The 19,889-nt window shown below is 39.3% G+C and overlaps 1 protein-coding gene across 3 annotated transcripts in view; it reads left to right on the top strand.

Moving 5' to 3' along the window:
- The window catches only part of oxct1a (3-oxoacid CoA transferase 1a), a 42,647-nt gene that overhangs the window by 14,190 nt on the left and 8,568 nt on the right, over positions 1-19,889 (top strand). For all 3 annotated transcript variants that reach the window (XM_027277997.1, XM_019264513.2, XM_027277998.1), the window contains exons 8-15: positions 4,974-5,081; positions 5,326-5,440; positions 6,086-6,180; positions 6,864-6,912; positions 7,254-7,326; positions 8,393-8,468; positions 15,177-15,266; positions 16,642-16,722. In XM_027277997.1, the coding sequence (XP_027133798.1) occupies positions 4,974-5,081; positions 5,326-5,440; positions 6,086-6,180; positions 6,864-6,912; positions 7,254-7,326; positions 8,393-8,468; positions 15,177-15,266; positions 16,642-16,722 (687 nt within the window). The remainder of the gene's footprint in view (positions 1-4,973; positions 5,082-5,325; positions 5,441-6,085; positions 6,181-6,863; positions 6,913-7,253; positions 7,327-8,392; positions 8,469-15,176; positions 15,267-16,641; positions 16,723-19,889) is intronic.

Below are 19,889 nucleotides of genomic sequence, written 5' to 3'. Positions count from 1 at the left end.
GCATAAACTAGGACACATAATAGGAACAGGTCTTTCCTTCATTAATTAAAACATTTGGCGATTCAGTCTCGTGTTGAGCTGAACAGAAAAGCTACAGTACTTAATAATTTATGACTAGTTTATCTTACAGATGACCTTTTTAGGGATCTTGCTGGCAGTATTTTGCCGTCTGCATTGCCAAAAAATGTTGCTAAAGCATTGCTCTAATTTAACATACTTCTTCCAGGAGGGCACACTGGGAATGTCTAATCTTAAATGAAACATTTAGACATAGGCTGACTTAATTTTGTATAAGAATAAGTCGGGTTTGGCATAAATTTAAATCCATGTGCATTGGTAACATTTACTGATGATGATGACAGACTGTAGGGCTAAGTTTTAATAGTCATCTGTGTGTCACTGTAGGAGTGTTTGAACAGAGACAGAAAAGTGGTAGATGATATATATATATGAAAAGAGATGACGGAAGCCAGTATAAGGGGAAGACAGATTTGCTGAACATATGCACAAACTGAATGTTTGAAATGGCAAATTTGCATGTTATACGCTCTGACTATAAGTTCAAAGTTCCCTAACGACAGCCTATCATCTGAATCTGAAGCATGTCGCACCGAGGCTTATGGGTTCTTTGAAATGTAAACACTGAGCTGAAAGTGGAGTTGTCCATGCCCATTTTGAAAAAAAATGTATTTCAAGTTGAGCATTTGCATTTGCGGGATGTCTCCCGTTTTCTGGATACCATAAAGACTTTTATAGGCGAGGCAAGCTTCCACTGAGAGGAAACAGATTGCCCATGTTGTCAGTATTCTGGGTTAGAGGATAGAGCCGTAGCTGAGCCCCGAAAGTGGCGGCAGAGCATGGCCAAGTGTCACATAGACAGAGGAGCATACACACACACACACACACACACACACACACGGGGAGGAAGATGGAGATGCTAAAAATACACAGGGTAATGAGAGTGTGGTGTTGCTGTCATCTTCATGCTTCGCCGCCTGTAGCCACACCATTTTTCTCCTGACTGTCGCATCAGTATGCGCTCAAACACCCACACACAAACAAAACACCTGATGGATTATAAGCTCAGGTAGCGCTGCGATTAAAGTATAACTTACTGAAGCTTTTACAGTCTGTAATATGTCCGTTTGTCAACTAGTTATATTAAAGGGTCCAGAGTGTCGGATTTTGTGGCATGAAGCAGTGTAATGGCTGATTGCAACCTCCCTCTCCTCCTAAGCATTAAGGAGAAACTATGGCCTAGACTAGAGCAGTGTTTAGTTTGTCTGTTCTGGGCTACTGTAGACGCTTGATGGTTTTGCTTCTCAGCCTTGCTTCCAATTTTGCAGCATTTTCTCTATAGACGTCTGTAAAAGTTGGCACGGCACCTTGAACTCCAAACAAAGACAGTTATTTTTTAATTAATTTAATCCATGGAGGTTTTTTTATTTGTAAAACTTTACTCAAGCCTAGAAAAGCTATTTAAGAAATGTGTGACAAAACCACAATGTTAAGTCTGTGGGCTGAGCAGGGACTTGCAGCATGGCCAGTGGTATAAACACTACATATTGGATTAAATAGGCCACCACTTTGGGTACCCAGTTCTTAAGTACCCAGTTCTATAAACCATCCATGAAGACAACCCCCAGCGTCTGAAGATATAGATCATTCTAACATAAAGAAAACATAACAGATCTTATTTTCAGGTGATTCTACACTAATGAAAACATACGTGACTCATATTATAATCAAGAGTCCAGAGTCCCCTAAATCTTTCATCCTACCGATGATGATGATATTGATGAATGAAAATGAATGACCTAATTTTGATTAAATTCACTGTGGGCTGTTGTTGTGGGCGATTCAAAAAAACGGCAACACCCTTAGGAAAAAAATTCACGGCAACTGTAATCACTGACAAAATTAACAATATCCTTCATCCGTTCAGTCCATTGCTTTTGTAATCAAGAGTGCAATAAACATACTAGCCTCTAGGAACCGTTAGCTTACTAATATTTTGTTTGACATTATAATGTGCATACTATCTGAAGACAAAAACACAAATCCTGTGTGTTAATTTGGTGATTGGAATGTAGGCCAGATGGTCAGCTCAAATTAATACCTTTAGCCAGAGAGCATTGAGTCTGTTTGGCACTGAAAGGCTGTGCATCTGAATTCCTGTCTGAAAGCATGCTGGTGTTTATCGTTTACTGGTCATAATTGGTTTTCGTTCCATGTACTTAAAAATTGTGCTCAGACTGTAAATGTAACACTCTTTGTTTTTATTTTGGCTGGACAAACATGAATGATCCAGCATCGTTAAATAACCGTAGAGTAAACACTGTATGCAACACCACTGTTGGTGGTTTATTCTAGGAAATCTGGTAGCATTGTGATTCAATCAATTTGAGATTAACAAGATTTGACAAAGCTCACAGCCTAAAAAAGCACAAACCCTTGAAAAAAAATGCTTGTTGTGTCCCCAGAGGGCACTTTGATTCCCTCTATCCTCCTGCCAGCTCACTTCATGCCTTGCTCTGCTCTCATTGATGTGAAAATCGCCCCACAGATACAGGAATATCAATGTGTGTGTCTGCGCGTGTGCTGGTTTGCTTGCTCCACACACCTGCTCATTTGCGTGTGTGTCTATGTATATGTGTGTGTGTGTGTGTGTGTGTGTGTGTGTGTTTTATTTTTTATTATTATTTTATTTTAATGCTATATCCGTCCTCGTCCGTTGAACCTTCTGTCTGAGCTGCATCTGAGCACCGGTGCTGCCGGGACACATCACCTAGATGAAAGGAGGCTTTTTTTATGTAGGCAGAACATCTAAATTGCATGAGCTTGGTATTGTGCTGTGACTTAGCTTTGGAAGGCTAATTGAAAATTGAGCTGAATACATGGTTTGTTTTCATGTGTGAGGGACTAACAATCGGACATGGAGAAAAAGAGGCGTGATCTCTCTTCTGTTCGTTTTTGTTGTCAGTTTTTGAAGGGCACACTATTTGACACCTTTTTGACAGAAGAGACAAAGTTGTTAGGCATCGATACTCTTAATTCCGTTCATTCATCTGAAGTCTTGAATTTCATGCCACTAAATATTTGTCTTGATTCCCTTGCCCCCCGAGTTTATTACTGTTACAGTTTTATAATGTGATGAGCTCAGCCTTCCTTGATGAGGATGTCTCATGGATATCATCATTCTCACAAAAGACAGATCGAGCCCCTAGAGAAAGATGTGGGTGGATGTGTGGGACTGCTGTATCAATTCTCCCGTGCTACCAATCTCGTCTTGCATGGCCTCGTTTTCACTGAGACTTGCCATAACCTAGCCGAGAGAACCAGAAAAAGAGTCTAAAATCACTTTATGGTCCTGAGTGGCCCTCGCTCACCACAGACCAAAGCCTGTGTATCCATGACAACGCTAAGATGGGATCCACTCTTAGCCATTGACTCCTCTCAGTCAGCACTGAGTGCTGAGGGAGGAAGTGGAGATAAGGAGAGATTAAATTCAATTTGCTGTGAATGGCTGCTTGCCCCTCATGTAAATGGAATAAATAGGTTACACTCTGGGCTACACAGGAGTGAAGCACAGAAAGGTAGAAAGGAAGCACAAGAATTATGTTGTCGTAGTCCCCTTTTAGTCCCCAGAGATGAGACGATAACTTGGTTGTGCTCTCTTTTTGCATTTTATTTTGTGTCATTACAAGTGTTTTTTTGTTTTTTTTCTCCTTGAAGAATCTTCAGGATGAAAGAGATTGCTTGGAGTCTCTCGTGTTTGATTAAGGAAAATCAGGTCTCTTAAGAAAGTCTACCATCAATCCCTTCCCAGCTTAGTTTAAATCTAATGTTGCCTTAAAATCTCAGGGGCTACTGTGTTTAATAACACAGCCTAGGATAAATCCTGACTGAGCTGTAGGGGCTGTAACATTACATGTGAACCCACATATGCTGTACAGCTCCCCCTGAACCACCTGTATAAGTGGAGGCTGCAAGCTCATTTCATAGCAGTACCAAATGTTGCCTAAGGAGGAGGGAGCGGGTGCGTTCTTTCTAGGATTTCTGTTGCAGTCATGTTTACCCAACTCTACTCAAATCAATAGCCATTTCCATCTGGGTCGTGTTCGACAGAAATAACCCTTTGCACACTCGTGTATGCTTAGACAATGTCAGTGGCCAATGTTATAGCACCTCCTCTGATATCTTAAGAGTAAGCTGAGCTAAAATGTAAACCTTGTAAGAGAGTTCTCAAGCAGAACTTGTAGAATCAACCTGAAAATAAAAATAGGTAAGTAAACATTGTCTTTCACAGAGGGCAGTAAGGAGTATCTTTTGACCTTTTGTGTTTGGTTCGACCCGAGTCCTCCCAGCACCAAAACAATTTCCTCCATGCACCCCTACTCTCCATCGCCTTTGATCCAGGGATCAAGCTGCATTCCCTGTGCTCGTTGTCTCAGATGAACCCCTTCTGTTTTCAGTCAGTTAAGCTGGCTTTGGGTACACACACAGCTTTCCCTGGACTCAGTGGAGTTGCTAAAAAAATGCAGCACCTTCCCCCACAAATAATTACCCTCTGTTCCCTGTTAAGACTAGACATCATTTTTAAACTTGTGAGACTGTATTTGGAGAACAAATGTCTGCTTGTGCATCACCCTCACTGTTGTTTGTGTCTCAGTTTAGGATATAATATCAAACCCATTTAAAAAGCCTGCTGTGTTCCTCAAACGGTTGAGCATTTTCATTTTTTAGGGAATACACAATGTACAAATTAAGGTAATTTTTTTTAGTTTGGCCTGCAGAATGGTAAAAAAAAATGGTGTTTATCAGTTAATCTGTCATAGCTGGGAAGCCAGAGGTTATTTCGTGGAAGCACAGCTCCATCATTGCACGCCGGCTTCCTTATCAAAGCTTTGATCTTAAGGTCTAGAGACCTTTTCAGGTAAAGGTGGAGCTCATTCCTCTTTGTCTCTGTGTAGGTGGAAGAAGTGGTGGATGTTGGGACCTTCGCTGAAGAGGACATCCACATACCCAGCATCTACGTCCACAGGGTTGTCCAGGGAGCCAGCTACGAGAAAAGGATTGAGGTACAAAACGAGACATCTGTTACCACATCCAAGGGAGACATTTTACATTTCTCTTTATATTTTCTGGATTATGTAATCATGTGAAAGTCACACTAATCATGTTCCATTTAACAGTTTGTTAAATGAATGAAATGTTATCAAGTATCATTATTCAGAAACACACATACTAGCTGTTACTTATGTATGTACCTTGCACTTGTACTGTCATGAATAGCTTCCTCATATACTTCTGTTCTGGTTCCAGAAACGCACAGTTAGGAAAAGCCAAGAAGCAAAGCCCAAACCAAAGAAGGACTCGGATATTGTTCGGGAAAGGATCATTCGGCGTGCTGCTCTGGAGTTTGAGGATGGGATGTATGGTATCCTTTTGAAAATAATACAAGCAGTGAACAAATTACAAAATCATAACTTTGTGCTCTAATTATCATGACTAAATCCAAACCAGGTGTCGGCCAATAGCCACAGGAGAAAAAAGAGCTGTGCCTTGGCTTCCTTTCTTTTCAGCACACATAATGAATAATTATAACCTTTGGACCAGTTGATTGCATTGACAAATTATGCACATAATTTTTTCTTTTTTTTTTCTTCTTTTCAACATTTCACATTTACATGTTATTGTGATAGCATTCGCCCTAGCTCATGAAAGCAGCCTTAGATTTTGTGTGGCTGATCTGTGATTAACCACTGATTTTTGGACTTCACATTTCCCAATAATTCATCATGACACGTTTGGCATTTTGGAAATGTTAAAACTTTAAATTTGTGTCGGTTTGAGCATTGTTCACACAACAGATGTTTTGAGCTTATTCACACAGAATGACTGTTATGAGTCCAACAAAATGTCCAAGGTTGTTGGAAAGGAGGCTTTGCAGTGTATGATGTAGTTCCTATTACATAATCATTCAGGGTATGATACTGCATTTCCATCTCTTCACCTTAATGCTTAATTTCTATCACATGATTACAAACATAGTTATTGCCATCCTTAACAAAGATCCAATTAGCCAACCTTGGTATTGGTATCCCCATGCTGGCCAGCAACTTCATAAAACCAGACATCACTGTCCACCTCCAAAGTGAAAATGGAATTTTGGGACTGGTAAGATGCCTACAGAGAGCTTTCTTCCTTCTCAGGTTTCAGTGCTTTGACTCTCAGCTAAACAAGCTAATGAACAATACATTTTATTCTAAGCGGCAGTAAATGTTTTCAAATTGAATTGTGCTCTGAGCTTGTCGCAAGATGAATAGCCATTTGTTTGAGCGGTGTCACCCATAGTTTGGGGTCCTACTGTGAAATATGCTATAATATAAGTTTGTTTTGTAACAAATTATGTCAGTTTGACACATTCTCTTCCATTTTTATTTCTCACAATTATTATTTGATTGTTGAGCCTTTAACAAAGCGTGCTGCTATGGAATGACTTTCCAATCAGTTGTGTTGACAGGAGCATGTAGGCGCCTATGCTAATGCCTTATTTGTCAAAGTTTCTTTTAATTACAAGTGCCTGTTTTTAAAGGGATACTCCTCTCTTCACTTCTCCTCTCTTCTCTTCTCTTCTCTCCTCTCCTCTCCTCTCCTCTCCTCTCCTCTCTGCTCCTCTCCAAAGGATTGCTCCCTTTGTTGAACACAAAGAAAATCAATGTCTCATCTAATCAGAAAAATGTGATTCTGTCTCTCTCTCTCTCCTGAAAGATCATGGCTGGTCAGGCTGAATGACGTGTGAGTGTAGGGGACTGTCAGCTTGTGTGCACATTCTTGTTAATCTACATTTCTCCCTGTAGGGCCCATACCCCACTGAGGATGCAGTGGATGCAGACCTTATTAACGCAGGTGAGGCTTGTCCTAATCAGTATCTCCAATGATACATTTATTTATATTTAAGAAAAGAAAAAAAGGTAAATTATGGGTGGTGATTTGACTTGACTTTTTTTTTTATTTCCTGCATAAATACACACATTTACATGAATGCGTAATCGAATGGATTCCCTGTAATGAACATTTAATGAACACTTAATGCATCCTTGTCCTTTTTCAATCATATTTTCTAATGTGTTTAATGTCTTTTGTCATTACTTTTACCTTTTTTGATGATTATTTTGCACGCAGTTAACAATGTTTACTGCAATGATATTCTGATACTTTATGTTGCCCAAATCATGTCATCTTCGCAGGGAAGGAGACTGTCACTGTGCTCCCTGGGGCTGCCTACTTCTCCAGTGATGAGTCATTTGCCATGATTCGAGGGTAAGGCTGCAATGCTTTGATAACCTATTTGCTGACTGACAGTTATATATGCCTGACGTTTGTGGATTGACACTATATGTAGACAGCTTATTAATATTTAAAAAGAAATTTCATAATGCCATGAGTCACTTCTATGAACTTCCTAGAGAAGTTTATACAAAACAGAAGACCAAACACACTTATGCAAGTTTTTCAACTGCACCATAATCCAGCTATAACCATTAAGAGGAATTTCACAGCAAGATAGAGCCACAATTTGTAGCACTGGATATTAACAAATACTGTCACCAGCACAACTAGACAACTTGCCAATATTCCCAGGGTCTCTGGTTCTTATTGATTTGCCAGCTGTCTGAGATTGCCCACCCGCACTCCCTGCAGCATCAGTTCTGTTTGTCCACCCATTGAAAATCCAATAGTGCTCATAAATAGCACTGTCCAGTTACATTGGCGGGGACCAAACGGAAACACGCTGATTCTGTGTGTGTGTGTCTGTGTCTGCTGTTGTGTGAACAAAGTTAAGAGTCCAGAATTACCAAGAAAGAATAACACAACATATGGTGGATTGTGAGCCATGTTGCCTCAAATACCACACCAGCTAGTCCCCATGCTGGGATTACGTTTAAACATGTACTTCTTTATCACAAAATGTTATCACTTCTTACTTTAGTTTACTTACTTTTGATTTTACTGTAAACAGCAGTGCCATGGATCCTGATTCTATCTAATCTATGCAACTGCAAGCATCCTGTGACCCGACCTGTTCTAGAGGTGTTATTTGATACCTCACTTTGTACTTTAAACTTCTTATTTAGGTGTAAAATGTAAAGTAACTTAATATATTTTGCTAATATAGTACATTTATGTGTAGACATTTAATGTCGGTGCTGGATTAGAGGAGGAGGAGGAGTAGTAGTAGTAGTAGTAGTAGTAGTAGTAGTAGTAGTAGTTAAGTAGTAGTTAAGTAGTATTAAGTGTTTTTTGTTTTGTTTTAAGTGGGGATTTTCTAAGTTGAACTGATTCTGAAGCTGACAGCTGTCTTTTTCTGTTGTGTCATTGTCTTTAGGGGTCACGTAAACCTGACAATGCTGGGAGCCATGCAGGTGTCAAAATATGGAGACCTAGCCAACTGGATGATCCCAGTAAGTTTGGTCTTGATGGCACAAATCTGTTACCTTGTTTTCAAATTTCATGCTTTTTTGTTCTGTCTGCTGGGAGGTCATCATGACAACACACATGTAAGTGAGAGGTGTTCAGTCTCTGGCGATATCAAGCTTGTGATGTTGCTCTGTTAGTTTGAATGCTATATTACTGGTATATGTTGTGCCAAGGACATGGTGTGGACGTTTATATAGATGCTGCACGTCCTCTTCCACAAAGTCTGCCCAGAATAGATAAACTAAGCTACTTCTTCACACTAGGAAAGAGAGAAGGTGAAGCGAGGCGGTTGCAACCATCTAGGAGCAAGGGGGAGTGGTTGTTAGCGCTACAGTAAAATAGATGGCCAACATCATTGCTAGGTGTTACATCAGGGCAATTGGTCTTAAGACCACAGTGGCTACAGTCATCCTCAGTGATTACTAAGGTCAGGAACCCATTAAAAGCCTCTTCACAACGTGGGAGGGCTCAACCAGAATGCCCCCTGGCACACAGCTGTTTTCTGCTTGACTGAAGTGTACACGCAAGGTTGTTTCAGCCAGTGCATGATTTCATAGATATTTCTCCTTCGAAGCAGCCGAGTACAGACACAGAGTGCTGTAGATGTTTATCTGCAAAGACCTTGAGAATAAAATATTAATCTTTAAATAAATCAAGTAAGCCATTACTGTGCATACTGTTATTAATGGTCATATGGTGAAATTTTAAACCGCAATCTGTTTTCTCTTTACCTCTTCAGTTGTACTTGTTTGTCCATGGTAATTTCTAATTAACCGCTGCTTGATTAAGCACATTATGCAGATATTAAAGGCCTGCAGTGGAGCTCTTATTCAGAAGCAGGCCGTTTATCTTGTTTAGCCATTCTAGTGTTGGACATGATGAACAGCAAAATAACGCTGCAGCACAAGCTCACACACCTCTGTCCTCACCTACGCATCGGTCTTCATTGTCCCCTCTTTTGAAAGGATGAAGAGAATTACATGTCCCATCTTCTGTGATAATGAAAATTATTCACTATCTAAAGATGGGTACATAGCGTGAAATTGGAAATGTTGTACGTAGGAGTCGCGAATGCAGTACTCTCAGCGTGATTATGTTGATTGTAAACGCTTTTTAATATGCAAAATGCAGATTAACATTTTTCAGTTGACAGCTTCGAAATGCTTTTACATCTCCACTCAGCCTGAAACATTTGGGGAAAAAGACAGTAGGTTGAGAGAAAATGGTAGGTGTCCTAAACGTAGGGGTATTGCCCACAGCATCTCATAAAAAAATGCCGCCTGAGATTTGTAACAGCCACACATACAGACCTTTGAGAAAAATGTGAACCATATTTGATTCTTGTTGATTTTGATTTTGACTTAAATCTGAGAGGAATAAACAAATATTTTCCAAATTGAACCGAAGCAATAAAAATGTATCTGCACCCGAAATACCAGCTATTGACTTAAAGAGAATTCAGTGTGATAGTTGTTGACTTTAAGCAGAGACAACTATTGCTACATCAGACATATATTCTAAACTGGAGGCTAAGTATAACTGCAGCTTAAGTGCTGCAATAGCTCGAGCTACTGATTATTAAAATGCAGTCACTAGCTCAAGTGCTCATGATAAGGCCTCATGGCAGCTTTAATGAAGGGGCTGCTTAAAAGATAGTGTTTTTTTTCCCATAGAACTTCACTCGCTCTCCTGCTGTATCATAAACAGATTTACCTGGATATGGTTGCCAGTTTATCATCCGTTAAAGATGTCCTTTTTGTTCTTCCATGTATGTGACTGTGTGGCGCTCCACTGACCACTTTACACAGCTTTTGTAACCTTTTTGTTTCCAGTGTTATTAGGTGAAAATGAAGCTTTGATTTGCCGCAGGTCAGAAACTGTGGTTGCATTACTGTACATCATACTTACCAGCTATACACTGTAAACAGTTATGTTTTACAGTTACTTTGAACACAGTGTCCATTGTCTTCCTGTCAGTCCCATCTCCCCCTCTGATTCTTGTCATTAGTTGTCTGGGTAACGAATGCTTGTAGCTGTCCGTCGCTATGTTATTAAATAGAGAGGCATTTGTATCAGACAGCGGAGATTGTCAGAGAATTTGTGGGGGAGAGAAAGGAAGCCAGTTGGTAAGTGGGAACTCTTGGATTGTGAAGGGGGTCATTTTCTGTGGTGTTTCTGCCACTGACTGAAAAGTGAATACTTGCACAACAAGTGAGGAAATCGTATTCCGTCGTCATGGCAACACTTAAAAAAAATTCAAGCAACCCCTAAGCCTAGTAAGAGAAATTCATTGCTATAGACAAATTATGCTTCCCATGATGCTATTTTCTTTTCTTTTTTTCTTTTTTTTTTTGCATTAGTGCCACAGCAGCATATTATGGCCCCACTGTGTGTTTATTGAATTAATTATTCCTTTTGAACAATGATTTTTCTACATGTTCTTTCTCTGTCTAGAGGACATGGGTACTTTATTGCTTTTTTCTCGGAGAGAAAAAACAAAGCCTGTATGAACAGCATGAAAGCAAGTTTGTTTTTTTTTCTTAAAAAATGCCTCATAAGCATTTTATAATAATAATAAATGTGGCTCACTGAGAAACCTTGTTGGTGGAGTGGGATTGCCTCTGTCATTGTCTCTGCTCTCACATGTTATGATAGGTGTCATCTCTGCAGACCTTTTAAGTAAAAGAGTCTTGTGTTATCTGGGTTCTGCACCACTGATACTGCCTCCTGCAGTGTCTCACATCATCTCTTACCTTTAAAGCCATTATACGAATGAATATTCCATCACTTACATCCTCTCCGACGCCTATTTTATTAGCATATGGGTAGGCTACTGTATATGCGCCCCTGGCAAGGATTAATTTCAAAGGGTTAGTCCAATAAACCGGTGGAAAAAACGTGAAATGGCTTTTCCGAAGAAAAAAAGCAACATCTGTGGGAACTAGTGCAAGGAGATTTTCTCATTTGTGGCTCTAATGTAAAACTCTAACTATAAAATTTGAATCTTCTTTCTTGTAATTGTAACTTGTAACTGAGCGTGTTTTACACATTTAATTAGAATTAGGTCTTCTGTAATAATTATGCAACAATACAAGTTCTCCATAAACCATAAGTGTCCCATTGTGTTTGAGTGCTTGAACAATTGTTGTCACTGGCTAGAAGAGAGATGTCTCGCAGTGTATTTTAATGTTGTTGTTTTTTTGTTTTTTTTTATGGGTTTCTGTTAATGAAATGTGTCTAGATACACTTTCAGGCGTCCTAGTGCCCCCATGGTACTGAGATCATAGCAGGGAAATGGTCACAATCAGAGTGGTGCGGAAATTAAAAAACCTGTGGGGCTTCAGTCAGACCAGCAAGGTTAATATCATCAGAGCTGTTAAATGACTAAATTACCCACACTCTTGTTGGCAGAGGATATTCCTCTCCATGGACATGGTCCTGACAACATAATGTTTTAGTGCCTGCCTGCAGGTTCTACTGGTCGGAAGTCGAGCTTCATATTCAACAGTATCCATAAAACTATAAATCGTTTTAGCAAAATAGTATTCTCTTAATCTGGTATGTCTTCAATATTAAGAAGTAGTTAAGCAGGTGTACAGAAACCTAGCAACCAAGTCAAGACAAAATAAGTGTTCACAGAGAGCGAACCAAAAGTTCATTCTTGATTGGATTGAATAAAATGAGCAGGTTATTTCATAAATTTGTTCTTCCTCACACACTTACAGATCATGATACGGGTGCTGCTTAGATCAAAGCTGTCTAAGATAACCACACACAAAGCTGGAAATCAGAGGCAAGCAAATGCCAATCCTCCCGACAATATAGGTCACTGACTATATTCAGCGCGCAACAGAGGCCGTACCTGTCTGTCTCCACAGCAATGTTATTTTATTATAGTGCTTTCTAAATAACAAGGTCATAAGCATTAGTGAGACCATAAGACCACATGCGCACACGCACGCACACAATCATAGATTGACACAAGCCTGATTGTTGTTCCTGTATGCTTGGCTGCTGTCACTGCGATGCAACACAGACTCTGTAGATGCATAATTTCATTTCCTAGCTAGCATTCATTCAAACATTAATGGCCTACAACAGTTCCAGTCACTTGACGTCTCTTTTCTATTTTCCAGAAACATACAACCAATTCATTTTTATTATAAAGGGTGGTTCCAGTAGAAGTTTCATTGCTCCCCACAGCAAATATGATCATTTTGTAATTTGACTCTTGTATTGATCATAATTTAACACAGATGTTTAATTTAAAAAAAACGGATGCCCTCTTTGATTAATAGCAGACTTTCTGAGTGGAGTACAGGAGCAGGTGTCTCACACAGCTGTAAATCCAGACTTGCTACTATCAGGTCAGACAGTGTTCTGTCCCAAAGGGCCCATGCACACACACCCCCAGCCCTTTGACTGTCAGAAAGTGCATTAACATTGATCATATGAAAAAGGACACTCTTTGCTTTTGGAGTGTTATCTTTAGAGTCACTAAGTGTTGAATGAATAAAGAAGGTTAAAAGTGGATGATCAAAATGGATATTATTTTTATATAATAAATTTGGAGGCTTTATTTAAGGATCTTTTTGAGTGGTTGTTGTAGAGCCCTTTCAGATGATCTCCTGTAAGATAATGGAGTAAAGCACATGAAATTAAATGCAGCCTCTCCCATATACTCAGTCTATGCTTTTCCCGACTTCCTCTAACCCACCTCCCCTCTCCCAACCCTCTTTCCGCTCTCTGTTGATATCTTCTCCACCCAGCTGGCCTCCCTGGAGGCAAACAGTATCCTTATGATGCACCACACTTGGCATATATATCCTCTGGTTATCGAGCAGAGAGCAAAGCAGGCTCTTCACATGATTGATGAGCAAATGGGATTTTAATTCAGTTACTCAGCCGTCACCCTGTGGCCATATCTGCATGTCAGCCTTCTTTATTTGGAAACCTTCTTTATTGGGAACAATGAGGAACTAGAAGTCGATTTTTCAACCAGCTGGCAGTTCGGTTGCTGTAATGATCTTTCAGATTTTTTAGAGATCTTTTCAGGTTTTGTTTTGTATTCACATTTTTGAAGAAAACCTTTATTTGTTCAGACAAATTTATTTGCTCACTGAATTGTAGCTAGACGAAGCTTTAGTGCACTGCGTATTTACATAGGAGCCTTTAGCCTAGAGTTTAATGATCATAAAGATAGTATTTTCTCAACAACTCATTTAAAAGATGAAGCGCCATGAACACTGGCCATTGTACTGAACGGATGCCTCCTGTTTGAAGTTTTCTTCAGTGCAGATGCTTTGCTGCTTGCTCTCTGATCTTGTTATAATATTCTTCTGCCTAAATAAGAGACAGTGCTCTCTGGATATTTGTAGATTGTTAGGACTGCGATTTATAAAATAAACTGTGGTCTATGATCATATTTTTAAACCCCTTTTAATTTTGCAGTTACTATAAAATGTGAAAGCGTTTTGTAGAGAGGGCCCAATCAAAGCACCAAGATTTATCTTATAATGACACTACATTTATCAGAATACTTAAGTTCTCTTCCTGCACTTCAATATTTAATACCTTCGACCATTAAATAGAAACTCAGACTGCCACAGCTGGAATTGTGCCAAGAACCATGAGTTTTAAACACATTTCTCATACATCTTCACCAAGGTTTGGTTCAGACAATTACAAAAAGCATGTTTTCTCTCTCACCTCCATTGGTATCTTCTATTCATGCAGATAACTTTGGTTTCATCTGCTCAGGTTTTCAGATATCTGTCTGTGACATTTCCACTGCCGCCCCAACACAAAGGCGGCGAATGTAATTTAGTTTGCGGTGCTCACAACAATTCAACAGCAACATGTCTTTCCAGAAACGGCCTCGCTGCTACTCTGTATAATCTACACAATATGTTGCCAACAGTTTTCATTGGGGCTACTTTCTACCACAAAAATGGTCCATATTAAAAGTTTATTTTGCAATGCAGTGGATTATTATAATGGATACTAGGGATGTTGACCTTCCTTATCATCTCTAAATATGTAGTTTATGTTTGTTAAAGTGGAATCATTTATAACCTGCATGCTGCTTTTTGAATTTCACCCCTTGTTTTTGAATTGACTCGCCTTATTGTTAAGCTGAAAGATAAAAGTTAAAGTAACCCACAGGAATCATGAAAAACAAAAACTACTAAAATAGGGTCCAGGTTGAAAAGAATCACTTTCTTTGAAAATACTCTGGATATTTCGGGATGGATGTTACTACTGTATTTTTTTGACAAGTCTTTGTGGTCTTGCCATTGTATCCTCACCACATTTCCGAAGGATCAGACTGAAGATCCATTCAAATCTCTCCCTCCTGTTCTCTGTTTGAAGTTTTCAGGGATAAAATTAGGCTTCACCAAGCACTGAACAATAGAACGTATCCTTGCATTTGAGAGAGAGAGCCCTAAAGCAGCTGTGTAAACTTGTATTTATTTTTGATGTATTGCATTCATTTTATTCCACCCTTGTACACGAATGCTTTTTATTTACTGTCTGTATGGCTTTATTTTATTTGTTGTAGATTTAAGGCCATAAGGGTGGTTTACAATTGGATTGTGGTATATTATAAGGTATTCCTGTTGTTTTCCGTTATCCCATTTCTTTAAAAAGGTGGACAAAACATCAGTCTATTTTTGTCTTCCATTCTTTAGGGTAAAATGGTGAAAGGAATGGGAGGAGCGATGGATTTGGTGGCTAGCGCTGGAACCAAAGTGGTCGTCACCATGGAGCACTCAGCTAAGGTGTGTAAACATCTGAAAGTGTGTGTGCGTGAGTGAGTGAGTGAAAGAGAAAGGGGGATCTTGTGCTTTTAAAATGCTTATTCAACATAGCCTGTACAAATTGCCCCCAAAAGACTCATTCCCTTTCTCAGGAAACCAGGTTGAATTAAATTGGTAAATTTCTTCTCCCTCCCTTCTTCTCTGTTGGCACCTTCGTTAGCATACCTTGTATCTGCTTCCAGCGATAATGAGTCTAAGTGTTATGACTGATTAAGGATAATTCTGTTAATGGATTGCTTAATGCCTCCTTACCAGAGAGCACCAGCTCATCCTGATGAGGTTTTGCGCACAAACCACCTCCCGTTCGACTAATTTGAATACAAGTCTAGAATTGGACCCTGTATCAGTAACAACTGATTAGTTAAACTGGTGCTGCAGCTAAAGATGAACAACCCCACGGGGCTTCTGACAATAACCGTAGGCAATCCAACTGAATTGGTTTACTTTTGGAAAGTCCAGACCAATATGATGCAAGGGCAATGTAACATTCTGTATTCATAGAAGCATGCTGTTTTTTGCTAATGGGAGCCTGTCTGGCGCCCAGCTACAGTCCAGATGGTGCAGCAGGTGAACATAAATTTACTACCCTGAAGCCTGTTTTCATTCTTGATGGGGAAATGAGAGGGGGTGTGTGATGTATAATGTGTGATGTGTGATGCTTCCCGGGCTGTGTTAAAGGATGTCAAAGAATTTGGGTATGTGCTTTTTCTTAAAGATGACTGGCGGGGAAACGGAGACATGCCCACATGGAAATGCTGTGTGTCCTTTTGGAATAGAATGAGTGTACATAACCAGCTGCATCCCTGGATATATTAAAATTTAAGCTGCATCCCTGAAAGTATCATTAAGCTGTGTTATTAAGCAGTGATCGACATGCTCAACTGGTGCTGTGTCTCAGTTCTTGAACTTCCAGAATTCAGCTCACTTTTAATGAGTACATAGGAGTGTTCACACTGTTTAAAAATGCAGCATACTCTGTGGAACGCTGTTGAACACTGGACACTTGGCTCCCAGAAGGAGAGGGACCACCAGCATTGTGAAAATGTTTTATATTTATATTTTGACAGTCAAATGTTGCTGCTAATGCTCTGACTAATTGCAATTCAGCGAAGAAGAAGCAAAATGTTCCAAGCATCATTTCCAGAGATACACAGCGGCAAAACTCGAAAATGAGACAACACTGCCCTGCTGAAATTAACACACTATGCCACGAAGTACATGGTGAACACAGTTTACTGCATAGTGTACAAAGTGTACTAACGGGAAGTTGAGACACAGCTTGGGTGACTGGTTTCCTCTCCTCCCTCCTTTTTAACCAACTACTCTTTTCTTTCAGGGCGGAAAACACAAGATATTAGACAAATGCAGCCTGCCTTTGACAGGGAAGCACTGCGTGGATCGGATCATCACAGAAAAGGTATGTTTATTGGTTTGTTTAATTTATTTACTGTGTATTTTATACATGCAGTTATGTGTTCATCCTAAATTTAAACAGAGGTTGATGGATGGACAAATGGATGGAGGAGCCATTAGTAATGTAGGCTGATTACTCAAAAGTGCTACATAGCTGCTGCAAAGAGTAAGCTATGGCTGCACAGTACTCCTGGCCTGTAAAAGATCTGGATTTAGTTGGCACAAGAGGATTTTGTGCAAGTAGTTTATTTAGTATTAGTAGGAGTGACTTTAACTGAAATGCGGTAAGTTAACTTTGGCAGTTAATGGATTAGTATTGCATACTATTTTATCACAGCCAATCAGTTCCCTGAATATATTAACAATAAGTGAGGCACACAGAGACAATGGACACAAGGAAAATAAGTCTCACACATTGCATTTTTATCTCCCAATTACATCTTCCTCACACATGCACATGTATGGAGACAATCTCACTACACTTGATAGATTGGTATTTAGCAGCCGGGTGACACGGGTAGATGGAAATTACATTTATTCAATTTAAACTAATTCAATCTGTTGATTTCTGGAATGAGCCTTATTGATTCGGTTATGTTTTTTTTTTTAATTTCCATGGTTAGGGTTGGGTTTCCCATTATTATGTTTTTTGTTGATATCCCTATTCCCGCCTTAGGGTCCTGCTTATAATGTTGTTGATGCTTGTGCAATGATTGCAGTCATAGCTTTCCATAGCCCATCTGGAGCTGAATGTCTTGGACTGGAAAAGCTAGTTGGAGCTTGTAAACCCAACTGTGAAGTAGCTTCTAATGGAGGAGGGCTTGTGTTCTGTTTTCTCATGATTCTTTATGTAAAGTACTTTGTGTTGCATGTTATGCATGAATTGTTGTTTATTTTGAACTTTATTATCCCTGGGAACCCCTGAATCAGCAGACAGATTTTGGGAGGCCAGAGGTATTTTAGCGTCTGTGGTTGCAAGGATTTGTCTTTTTTTTTTCTTCTTCTTTTTTTTTCTTTAAATGGGGGGTAGGTTCACATTTTGAAAAAAGATGGACCACTCTGGGAAATTTTTATTACCCCATCACCCCCCAGAAAGTTTCTGGAGCTAAGCCTGAAGGAAAATCTCCATGGTCTTCATTTGTGCGTGAAAAGCTCTGTTTCTACTGTTTTTTGAATTTCATCAGCTCCATACAGTTCTCCATGGTGTGATGGAAAGCATGTACTAAACTAATGTATTTACAAGAATACATTGTCGTACTTGGTAGCATATAAGGTGAAACGGAGGGGGAAAAAAAGCTGTAGCATGAATATATTATTTATTTATGCTGTTGCTGCAATGGAATTTCCCAGTTTGGGATTGATAAAGTATTTCTAATCTAATCTCTAGGATTAGAAATTCAGTCGAATGGGATTTTAATGACTAATTTAAGGTAAAGCTATCTTTCAATATAGTACTTGATATGTATCAAGCAAAGATACAAGGTTTTAAAAGGTGAAAATGGGAGTGTAGAGGGCGTTAGAGGAAATGAGGAGAGGAACTATAATGTAATTGGAAAAAAAGATGTAGGAAAACAAAGAGAAATGGTCCGAGAGATATCAAGAAGAGCTTTGTGGTGGTTTAGTTTTAGTGTCCTCATGTGCTCTGGTCAGTTCCCTGCAACCCTCTGGTGGTTCTGCCATTGGAACTTGCTCACTGAAAACATGACCTGTCAGCTGGGAAGTCAGACAGTGTTTATTGCTTTTATTTTTCCTTTTTTGCCCCGTCTGTCCTTTTCTGCTCAGCTGGCTTTTGTTCTGATTGTGCAACATTTCTCAGCCTGCCGAATTCTGTCAATATTTATAAAGGTTAAACCTCTTTCTACTGCCGCCTCGCTACCCTTGGTACCACCTTTCTCATTTCATCTCTCGCTGATTTCCCTACCTACCACCACTTTGTACGGACAAGATTCTTACTTTCTATCTTTTATAACCCCTTTTCTCATTTCCTCCCATTCCATCAGCACACAATTACCTCTTATACTTACTACTTTTCTGAACTTCACATCACTCCTCCTCTCTTTATTCTTCTCATTGTCTATTTCACTGTGTTATTCTAAAAAATATATTTTGCTCTATTTTGCTTTTTGGCATTTCATTCTACCAAACAGCCATTGTCCACAAGTGGTAACATTTTGGAAACACTCTTCCTTTTGCAATGCCGGTGTCTCTTTTTAGTTTGGACTTCGAAAGTCTACTTTAGAAAGTGACATGTAACTGCTTGTCAGCCTCTCAGATATTGCCAATATGCTTACTAATAGAATAGCACTAGAATTTTGTACCTCCCTTCTTACTGTGATGGCTTGTTTTGAAAATCGATATATGAAACAGCACAATAAAGATGCTGACATGTTTTTCTGCGCCTCTACATGTATAATATAGTATATTTTGTGTCAGCTCAGCAGCTCAGGAATTAATGTTAGCTCGGTTTGTTGTGGGTAGTTGCAAAGTGTCAATTAATTGTGATTTTTAGTGCCGTTGTTGTCAACAGACAACAGAAAGCTATACAGTGCAAACACCCATGTTGGCACATTCAGCATCATTGAATAGGCAAATAAGGACAGGAAGAAAACAGAATGAAGATTAAGCTATTTAACACAGCGGTTTGTCAAAACTATATGTCATTCATCCTTACATATTCACACTTAATAGCAAATAGTGGTAGTAAATGATTTGATGATTTTGTTGCTACTATTTTTTTCTAATCTCAAACCCTGATTTACATTTCCTCAGACCTTGTTCCCACCAATATTGTATCTGAGTGAAGTTTCCCATTCTGAAACTAGCATAACTGATAGAAGGGCAGCCAAAAGCTTAACTGTAAGAGAAGCACAGTTTTGCTCAATGGTATAACTTTGAGACAACTGTCTAGACTTCAGACTTTGAGTGGCATTCCTCTTCTCTGGTAAGAGTTCAGAAATTTTCAACTTCCTTCCTTTGAGAAACCTTAGTGAGGAGCTAGAGGCTTCAGTGACAGCCACAATGACAATGACAAGGGTTTAAAAGACTATAACAAAAGAAAAGTCTGCATTTCTACCTCCTTTTCTTTTGTCAACTATCATCCAAGTGAGTTACTTCAAACCGGAATGCATTATTCAAATTGGATTCATCAAGTAATGAACCACACCTATTGAA

The sequence above is a fragment of the Larimichthys crocea genome, chromosome III, assembly GCF_000972845.2.
Source record: "Larimichthys crocea isolate SSNF chromosome III, L_crocea_2.0, whole genome shotgun sequence".
Lineage (NCBI taxonomy): Eukaryota > Metazoa > Chordata > Actinopteri > Sciaenidae > Larimichthys > Larimichthys crocea.
The sequence above is the reverse complement of the archived record's forward strand: the minus strand, read 5'-3'. Positions and strand labels throughout refer to the sequence as shown.